The sequence below is a fragment of the Podarcis pityusensis genome, assembly GCF_964106645.2.
Source record: "Podarcis pityusensis genome assembly, chromosome: 2".
Taxonomy (NCBI): Eukaryota; Metazoa; Chordata; class Lepidosauria; order Squamata; family Lacertidae; genus Podarcis; species Podarcis pityusensis.
Window position 1 is genome coordinate 69106196 of NC_138029.1, and position 10752 is coordinate 69116947.

General features: G+C 44.1%; 2 protein-coding genes across 2 annotated transcripts; one reads left to right on the plus strand and one right to left on the minus strand.

Moving 5' to 3' along the window:
• Positions 1-100: 100 nt before the first annotated feature.
• NOP16 (NOP16 nucleolar protein) lies at positions 101-4778 on the minus strand. The gene is made up of 5 exons (XM_080989213.1): positions 4573-4778; positions 3328-3442; positions 1669-1738; positions 1110-1216; positions 101-761 (listed from the first exon to the last, which is right to left on the minus strand). The coding sequence occupies exons 1-5, from the start codon at positions 4677-4679 to the stop codon at positions 618-620; spliced, it is 543 nt and encodes a 180-aa protein (XP_080845339.1). The 5' UTR covers positions 4680-4778; the 3' UTR covers positions 101-617.
• Positions 4779-4943: 165 nt separating this feature from the next.
• On the plus strand, positions 4944-8064 carry HIGD2A (HIG1 hypoxia inducible domain family member 2A). Its single transcript, XM_080989340.1, has 2 exons — positions 4944-5190; positions 7040-8064. The coding sequence occupies exons 1-2, from the start codon at positions 5049-5051 to the stop codon at positions 7204-7206; spliced, it is 309 nt and encodes a 102-aa protein (XP_080845466.1). The 5' UTR covers positions 4944-5048; the 3' UTR covers positions 7207-8064.
• Positions 8065-10752: the final 2688 nt, after the last annotated feature.

A 10752-nucleotide genomic window follows, 5' to 3' on the forward strand; every position in this document is an offset into this window, starting at 1 on the left:
CTTTGTACTTGTATAATGTCATCGCATGGGTGGACCTGCTGATACACAAAAATAGGACTTAAAATACTACAGCTGCAAAAAGTCAAGAAACTGAGACACCTTTCTATAGTAAGAGACCAATTTTTTAAAGAAACTTTTTTTTTTTAAGAAAGGGAAATATTTTACTCTTCATAAAAGAATGCTTGAAAACATTACAATGGTTTACCACAACTTCTTGTTTCCATAGCTGGATGATGCACCAAAATTTCCTGAGGACAGTCTTCCCCACCTGTTCTGCAGATGGTTTGGCAAAGCTGCTTGTCACTCACGCAGCAAGAACAGGAAACATCCTTTGGCTGTGCTTTGTTACTGACTCGGGGCTTGGGAAAGAAGTTTATTTCAACAGGGATCTATCCCAAAGCTAAGATGGTGCAAGCAGAATGCAGCAAGGGCTCTCCAACAATTAGAGGTCAGACAAAGTCCCATCTACATAAACACCTTCCCATCTTCTCTCTTCAAAGGACACAGTTATAGATAATCCAACATTTCAGTCCCTGACCAGAAGTCACTTGAGGGCAAACTAGCATCTGAAATAATATAGGTGCAGCTGCTTCTGCCCATTTCTTTGGTGAGTAAAATCATTGCTGTTCCATCTTCTCTGGCTGCAGAGAGGCAACAAAGGTCTGGTATTCCTCAGGGTAGAAGCGTTTATATACATTGATTTTCCTCTTTATTTGCTTTGGTGTGTCCTGGTAATAGTTCTTCTCATCACGTGCCATAGCCTAGGAGGCGAAGAGTAAAGTTGTAATGAGCTACCTCAGCCTTAAGGAGGCCTCCCACACCCAGAAAGCAAGCAGTATACTGTACACCAAGAGTCAACAAGTGGCTGTGCACAAAGCAAATGGAAAATTACAACCACAGGAGTGCAGTCAGAAAATGCAGACTGAGTTCAGCTCAGGGTACAGGAAAGCACTATGGATGAAAAAAAGGAAGCAAACAGGGAATTGAGTGAGCTCAGCAGTTTTTGTTTTTTAAAAAACAGAGAAACCAGGAAATACTGAAAATTGGACATTCTAATGCTAGCAGCTGCAACCATTCGCTGTGGAGCTTCTAGAACAAAGAGTGCCTACCTTGTAGTTTTCACCATGGCTCCGGATCATGTGCTGGACATAGTCAATAAGATCTCGGGAGAGCGTCTCTGACTTCTTCTCTGGGAGGCTGGCCTCAGATTCCAACTCTTTAAGTGTTAAAAAGAAAAGGCAGTGAAGAAGAGGGAAGCATTTTTGCACCCTGTGTGACCTTTTTCGAGCAGAATAAATACAGCTAGATTCAACTAGTAGGATCACTGAAGTCACCCACATTTCCTCTTGAAACCAGCAGTTGGCCATGCGGTGTGATCCTTTTGTGGCTGGCCAGCTTTTGGGGTCTAACAGAAAATGGGTGCGGGGGGTTGGTTCAGACAGAAGTGGCCTCCAAGTTATAAAAACCGCACACAACAACAAAAGACTATGCATGATATCACCAGTGTTTCCCTGACAATGAGAGCTGATACACTCCAGAATACTGCACTTAATTTGAATAGGATAAATGGTTGCTCTCAGGATTTAGAGTTACAACAGTTCAGGTAAAAGGTTTCAGTATGAGGCATCAGGCCAACATATTCATTGCCAATATGAAGCTATTACCAACCATTTAGTACATATGGCTTCCGCACAGTTTTCACATTTGCTTCTTGTCCATCCACTTCCATTTTCAGCACCTGCATTTTAAAAGACATGGTAGATCGTGTTTTATACCAATACATTTATTATGCATTGCTTTGTATGCTCTAAAATGCTACCTAACTTTATAAATGCCTTAGCTGGCATGTTTTCATCTTTCCTTAAGGACTTAAAAGGATTCCCAACCACCCCATTTGTTTTTCTAATTTCATCATTCTCATTAATATTAATTGGAGAAGATAAACGCACCCGAATAACAAAGTTTCACTAGATTTGTCTTTCACAAAAGGGCAAATGTGATAACACTTAAGGCAAACATGATGCAATGGTACTTCACCAATGCAGTCATTTCAGACTACTAAGTAACTCAAATTTTGGTAGCATCCCTAGAATAAGTTATCATTAGGAAAGTCATTCTGCAGTACTTTCACAAACCCACACAATTTATGTTCCAAGGAACGTTGGGATCATAGAATCTTAGAGTTGGAAGGTACCCGAGGATCATCTCGTCCAACCCCCTGCAATGCAGAAATCTCAGCTAAAGCATCCATAACAGATGGCCCTCCAATTTCTGCTTAAAAACCTCCAAGGAAGAAGAGTCGACCACCTCTCGTGGGGTGTCAAATATATCCCTCATCAAGGGCGCCACAGAAAGATGGAGATTTTTACTAGATCAGTAGAAATACCATGGAAACATCCCAAGGTTTGGAATTCACCAAACTCTCCATCTGACCATTTGTGCTTCTGACCATCATCATCATCATCATCATTTTATTTGTATGCCGTCTTTCCATAGTTGAAACTATGCTCAAGGCGGCTTACAACATGCCAAGATTTATATAATTACCAACATAACAAAAGTCATAAACAATAAATAAAACACATCAAAAGATGCAAAACCAAATGGAAAACAATTTCCACATAAATCATAAAATCTAAAACTAAAAATACAACATTAACATCAATAACAATTTAAAATGACATAGATATAAAATATCTATGCAGCACCCATTGGTGGTTTCAAAGGACTTCTAATGATACAACCTCTGTGGTGTAGTGGTTAGAGTATCGGACTAGGACCTGGGAGACCAGGGTTCAAACCCCCACCTGGCCACAAAGCTCACTGGGTAACCTTGGGTCAATCACCGCCTAACTTCCTCACAGGGTTATTGTGTAGAGGAGAACCATATGTGCCACCTTGAGCTCACTGGAGAAGAAGGCAAGATATAAATGCAGCAAGCAAGCAAGCAAACAAACTTTTTTGCCTGTGGTTTCCCTGACTCATAAAGTTTTTTATCATTTTGACCATTGTATCTAGTATGAAGGGTGAAGTGGGAAAGTGTAAATGAGTTTGAAATACTACCTTTTTATGTTCTCACAAACAGATTTGAAATAACATTTTAGCAACTGCTTTCATGCATACCTTGTGTCTAGCCAAACACCACATGAGACCTTATGTCTTAGATATAGCATTTCCTTACTCAGAAATTTCCCCAGCTATTTCTGCAGCTGCCACTTTGTACATATTGTCTTGCTGGGACTGCATCCATCACCCATAAACTGGTATATAACCCAGTTTTGGCTGAACTCCCAACCTGGAAACTTTACCTTACATATCACTACTCACCTGTTGCATTGTTTTCGGAATAGGTATAGCCTTGTTTGGATCAACAGCCAGGCCCATTTCTGCCAGGTTCTGCTTTACAGTTTTGGTCCTATCCCAGGCGTGTCGGATTTGGGTACTGAACAGAGATGGGGGTTGAGAGGAGGAAAGAATCATACATTAATATTAAGCATTCTTGAAGGGGTTCTTCCCCTCTCTAATAAGAATGGCCACACAACTAACTTAGAGAAAATATTAGCCACATTTGTCTACTCTAGACAGTTATGCCTGATTTCATTAATTTTAGAAGCCTGTTTGTTTCCTTGAATGCCTGCAGTCTTTCAACACATGGAAAGTAGGTAGAATGCTACTACATATGAGGTGTCTACTACCACATGGTTCCACAGGAGTACTTTTAAATCTGATTTACTGATAGGTCTAGCTTGGAAAGGGTCTTTGAACTACGGTACCATTAACTTTGCCCAGTGGCAATTCAGTACTGTACTTGATCTGGTGTAATCAATACCCTCCAGAATTGCTCCCAAGCATTACGAATGACAGAAAAGCATTCTGTCCTCCATGGGCAGGATATGTAGAAAACACCGTACAGCATTTACTTATTTGTATTTCGTTGGTTGGTTGGTTTATATTCCACCTTTCTCCCCTCCTGGAGTTCAAGATTCACAGGATTCTCAGGTGGTCACCCATCCTGATGCTGATGAGACCTGCTTAGCTTCAGCCAAACGGCTGCATCATGTACCCTTAGGCTAAAAAATGGTACATGGCACCGTAGAAGGGATTACAGAACAGCCTTTCTCGCCAGTAACGGCAAAAATGAAACAAACGGAGGGTTGTACTTTTATCAGCTTTAACTTCGGTGACTGGCTAAAGCTGGAAAAAAAGGTGGCAGTGCAGAAGCCAGCAGGTTCTGCTGTGCTTCTAGAGATGGCCAGTTCCTGCATTGAAGGGGTTGGACCAGATAACCCTTGGAGTCCCTTTCAATTCCACAATTCTATTTTTCTTCCTTTGGCATCCGGCTCTGCAGGGCCTCCGAGAGGGCACAACATTTTGTGGTTCACCTCAGGTGCCAAAATACCTTGGGCCGGTCCTGGGTGAGTGAGCCCTCCGGAGATCCAACATGCCCCATCCCCACCTGGCTAAGACGCGAAGGTTGGTCGGCCAGAGGAGCCCCGCTCCTCTCTCTCTGACGCCCTCTCTCCACCAAGTCCACCTGGCGCCTCCACTTCACCCCAATTCCCGGCCACTCACCATTTTATGCGGGGCGCCGCGCGCTTGCGGAAAGCCCTGTTCTGCTTCTTGCGGTCGACATTATAGTTGTACTTTTGCCGCCGGCTCTTCCCTTTGGCTTTCGGCATCGCGGCGACTCGGCGGAATATCGGTCGCACCAATCCAGCCACACGCGGCTTCTAATACAGGTAGAAGAAGCCCGAGCCTCTGGGAGCGTCGCCCCGATGCCCGATGGGAAACGTAGTTCTGCGGACTCGGCAGACTCGGTTGCGTTCCTGTAGGAGAGTCAGACGGACTACAACTCCCAGCAACACGGCGGGCGGCGGCGGGGGGAAATACACGTGCTGGTATTGCAGTTCCGGCCCAGCCAAGAGCGCTATTGGGCTACGCGCGCCGCCTCGTTTGTACGGTAGCCGAAGTGGGTCAAAGCATAACTTAGCGCGAAGCAGCCTGTCCGCCTTTCCCGTGGTGTGGCCTCCTCCGGCGCCTGTTCGACCATGGCTCAGAGCGCGCCGCCGCCCTTCGACCCCAACAACCCGCCCGTGATCGAGGGCTTCACGCCAACCGCCTACCACCCGGAGGAGGGGTTCGGGGATAAGTTCCGGCGCAAGACCCGCGAGAATCCGCTCGTGCCCATCGGTGAGAGGGAGGCCAGGGACCCGGGAGGGAGGGAGGCAAATTAGGGCAGACCCTAGTTCAACAGGGAGAGCTTTTTCCTTGCAGGTCAAACGGGTTGGTGGGGTGCCGTCTGCTGTAGCCCAGGCCCCGCCAATTATGTCTTGGGTCAGCACCGGTCAAAGAAAAAAAGGGGTCAAATCCAGAAAGAGGGAAAGCAAAAGATGAGCAGGAGTTCCTGAGGATAGGAAGCTGATAGGAGTAAGGCTGCCATGCTTCTCTCCCCCAGCCCAGTGTGGCTTTGACACCAGCCAGACTTGACACACGGAAATGTCTCCTGCGAAACTTTCCTTGACAGGGAGAGGGGTGGGGTAATCTCCACCAGCGAAATGTCCTGGTGTTGGGGGTATTCATCTAGGCCCAGAGACAGGGTGACAATTGGGAGTTGAAGAGGGAAAGATGGTGAACTTGATTAAAGGGTTTGGATCTCTTGCTTGGTCATGAAGCTCCTTGGGTGACCTTGGGCCAGTCGCTGTCTTCTCTCAGCCCAATCTACCTCACAGGGTTGTTTTGGTTAAATGAGGAGGGGGAGAACATTGTACGCCACCTTGAACTCCTTGGAGGAAAAAGGTGGGCTATGAATGCAGTAAATAAACAAATAAAAAAGAATTAGAGTTGTGGCACAATTTTATTGTGTTATAAGCTTTCACAGAGTAGAACTCACTTCATCAGATGCATGGTGTGTGATCCCAATGGAGGATCACCTTTTTTGTCAGAGCTTTCCAAACTTTTCAAGTTGGTGACACACTTTATGGACATGCATCATTTTGCAGCACAGTAATTAAGTTTTGGTTCATTTCGTGACACAGTAATTCAGTTTTACTAGCAAACCAGAGATTAAACTAACCCTTTCCTGCCCCAGGAGGAGCAAGGGGAGCATTCATGAGACACATCTGCACACTACAGCTGACACACTAATGTGTTGCAACACACAGTTTGGAAAGCTCTGCTCTCTGTGTCTGATGAAGTAGACCGCAGTAGCACACAAACAATTGTTCTAATGTGTTACTTTTTAAGAGGCCACAAAGCTATGAACAGTAATTAGATTTTGGGTTGTGTGGATTATGTTGAGGTGGGAGCTGTTGGAGGAGAAAACAAACAATGCAGCTACATAAGAACATGAATCATTCCTAAAATATAACTATAAATGAGCCTTTTACATATGTACTTTAAGGATGTATACAAACTCAATGAGAGGTGTGAGCCTGCAGTTTCATATGCTTTTGCTCTCATTTTGAAAAGATATCTATCCATGTTCTACAAATAAAAAATATATTTTTATACTATACTACACTACACTGAAATGTTTAAATGTTTCTTTGATTGTCCTTGAATCTTCCCACCACATTTGCCATCCTCTCCTGCCACACCAGTGTGGTGCGCCATATCCTTTGAGAACTACTGACCTAGAGGAAGGAATTGTGTTTAGTCAAGTGATTCTCAAACTGAAATTGTATTAAAACCACTGTGTTAGGTGTATTCCTCACTCAGGTGAGCAGAGTAGTGAAGTTCCGTGCAGCATTGATTCCCACCCACACCTGCCCAGGGATATGTGGTCAGATATTTTCTCTTTGGGAAACAGTCTCCAAGAGAAGAAGGGCTTCCTCTTCCTAATATTGTCCATTTGTAGAATTCTTTACTATCTTTTTCTTGAGACCGGGGTTTCCCCCTGTGAGGTTATTCACTATTTTACCAAGGAGGAAGTGAGATTGAAAGAAAATGTTTAGACTTACACCTCTTTGATGAAAACCTGACTTTCAGTTCACGGGGAAACATGGTCACATTTCCTTCTTTCTCTTGTCCTGCCCTTTAGGATGCCTTGGCACAGCAGGAGTTTTGGCCTATGGACTCATCTGCTTCAAGAAGGGAAATACCCTGCAGTCCCAGAGGATGATGCGGGCACGTGTTCTAGCCCAGGGCTTCACCATCGCAGCCATATTGGTGGGTGTGGTGGTTACGGCAATGAAACCAAAGAAGTGAACCTGCTACTGTTGTGCCGCCACGTGTGGCTATCCAATATCATACTGAATCTTTCTGCAATGGAGAGGGTGCTTTCCACACCTTGTGTGGTGATATTTTGTAGTGACCATCAGGTGCCAGATGGTTCCGTTAAATATATATACTCACACACACATACATAAAGCAGTGTTCACTTATTCAAGTAATTAAACCTTGACACTGGTATATAAGGATTTTTCTGCACTGATATTATTATGACAGGCAGCGAGCGTTTTGCACATGTTCAATTGACTCCCCAAGCGTCACTCTTGGAAATGACCATCCAAGTAGGACCAGAACCACTGCAAAGTGGTGCCACCCACCCTTAAGTCAGACAACCGCTCCAGAAGGATACCATCGTTGATTGTATTGAAAGCCACCGAGAGGCTGAGGAGAATTAACATGGGCACATTTTCCCTGTCTCTCTCCCAACAATTAGGGCAAGGCCACCCCCAAAGAAGATGTTATGGGGGTGGCCTTTGCCCTTGCCTCCCCACAAAGCAGCGCCACCATTGGCCTACGTCTTTATGTAGCCCTTACTCCCCTGCTAGAATGAGCCCAGGTGGGTTTTTAATCAGTCAGCCAGCAGAGAGTGGGGTGTTGCAAGCTTCCCTCTGTCCGCTAAAGGTGCAAAAAGGCCAGCTTCTTCAAGAGGAGGCAGCATTCCAGCAGCTGTGGAGGAGGGCCAGATAAACAGCTCACCTCCTCCATTGATGGGCTCTGGCTGCTGCTACCTCCAAGAACAAAGTGTCCGTTCTCTCTTATATAGCCTTGTCGTAAAGCTGGTTTGGCTGACAAGGCCAATCAATATATTGGAGTAAAAGTTATTAGTAAAGCTAATTGGAACAAGTGTCTTTATTACCTTGGGGGCACTTTTGTGCTTCAAAACACTTCGGAAATTGCTCACATTTATCACAAGGCCTGAGGGCTGGAAGGGATGAGCAGAACCTTTGAATGAGAGGGGAGTTTACTTCTAGTTGTGGTTACTCTATCTGAAATATTCACATTCGAGGGTTGAGTATATTACACCTCTTTGCCTCTTTGAACTGAAACAAAATTGTAAGCTTATTCTTTGCTCTCTTCTCCTTGTCAGCTGTTGGTATCTACATGCGCTGCTCTTGCACATGCTGGTTGTTTTATTATTGGTGCCAGCTTCTAGCCAACTGCTCTCAGTTCCTCTTGCATTCAGTGTCCTGCTCCCACCCAACACACACACACACACACACACACACACACACAGGAGTTCTTACTTACGTGTAAACAAAAGATCTTTATCCAGGTAATAGCAGAGGCTTAGCAGCAGACATAGAGCTCAAGAGTCATGATTCATGAACAAGGCAAGACGTTCAGAACTGGACACAAGTGCTGAAAATGCCCCCAACAAGTTTCCATGACTTGGCCACCAAGCTTTTAAAGACAGGGCATGGTACAGTCACTCATGAGACTTGCTTGCCTTGCATGCATGTCCAGATTCCAAATGTGTACTCCATTGAGGAGAGGGGAGTCTGCTCCCATCTGCAAAGATGGCACCTGTTTCTAGGCGACAAGACTGCACCTTCCTGTTCAGTTGCTGCCACCCCCTATTCTGCCTCCACTAAGGCTATCTGCTCTGCAGGAAGCTGGGGGGGGGGGAGCTCTGAAGTAACTGGCATTGGGGTGAAAAGGTGAGGTTTTCCAACCTAGGTTCCCACCACTGAGCTTCCACCCACCCCCGTTTCTTCTTCCTCCTTTATCAGGGCCTGCTAATCAAAACTCAGTCCCAACATTCAGGCTGATTACTTGAAAAGCGTGGGTATGGAAATGGATACATGACTTGGGCTGCAACCATCTACCCCCTTACCCTAGAGTAAGCCCCACTGATTTCATTGGGACTTATTTTTGGGTAGATCTGTATAGGATTCTTGTTTATGGTTTATGCTGCACGGTTTGTGACTAAGAAAAGGATGTAAACATGGCTGATACAAATTGCTGGAAGATGGGTTATGTAAATAAAGCAATTGGGCATCTTGGGACACATGAAGTTTTGAAGACACATGAAGTGGAGTGAGTGGAAAAACTTTATTTCCAAAGCATTATTTCATAACAATGAGTTAAGTATAGTGATGGCTGTCCACTGAATGCATTTCATTTGCTCTGATATAACCATTAGTAAACTGGAACAGTCTGACTTATAAGACAAGCCATGTTAGGCAGATTCTTGGCAGCTTGCTCTGCTGAATAAGGCTGTTGATATATTATTAAGCTATTACAGGATTAACTATTTTTTTCAGAAAAACCTCTTTGATTGTCCACTTATTGCACTGTAGAATCAAGTTTGTTTACATTTTCCGACTGGTAATTAAATGTAAGATTGAGGAAATCTGGTACGCAGAAGGAAGAGGTTTAGCCTAGTTGCCAGATCTGCTGAGGACAAATTATTCTATGAACAAATTCTTCATGCCAGTTGCTAAGGAAAAACAGATGCCACTAAAATAGTTTGAAAATGGGGCACTTTGCATTCAAGAGCTATATGGCCCAAATCATGTAGAAGATCCACTTCATTAGATGGGAAGTTTGATACTGGATGAAGAGACATCAGAGAAGAATATGCAGAATGTTATTCTCAGATTTTTGGGAGTAATTGGCAGCAACCTCTATTTTGTGTTGTATAAGCTCAGCAAATTGAATAGGTACTGTGGAAATACTAGGGAAGCAAATAAGTTTTCAACAAAGAGACCTTCACAGAAAAGCTTTCCATTCTTTCTGCAACTACACCCAATATTTTGTTACTTGTTCTCAGTTTGTCATCACCCAAAGTAATAGTGCCAGCATGATTCTTTTACAGCTCAATCTGTTTTGAGAACTGGTCTTAATTGGACCTGGATTCTGTGGCAGCTGTTTCCTATACACTGGATTGAATTTTTAAAATTCAATTTAAAGCTATCAATACCCATTGAAGTGAAGACTCTTCAGTATAGCACTGCGTTTGTTTCCTCAGAAGTCCTGCTAAATACACAGTGGCCTACAGCAAGGATAGGTAACCTGTCATCCACACGCCATTGGACTACAATTCAACCTCATGACGGGTTGATGGGAGTTATAGTCCAGCAGACATCTGAAGGTCCACAGAGTATCTTTCAATTCCCTACCAACAGAGATGGGGAACTTGTTGCCCCTCTGATGTTGGACTTTCTTCTTTAGCCCCAGTCAACATGGCCAGGAATGATGGGAATTGTAGTCCATCAACATCTAAAGGGCCACAGGTTCCTCATCTAATGGTATCTACTGGTATGTAATGGTGTATAAGATTGTATTGTGAGGTGTTAATGGCCAGCTGTAAACTCTAGTCTTGTGTAGATAAATAAGCAGATACTGACATAGCCAAAGCAGTTCCTGAGTCTAGAGGCATGAGCAACCAGCACAAAGTCAAAAGAATTTGCCACCAAGTAACAACGCTATATGCCCCTCTCTCCCTTCTAGTTATGTTTGTATATTAATAAGTCCAAATCCTTTCACTGAAGCTGTTCATTATTTTGGCTTTACTATTTG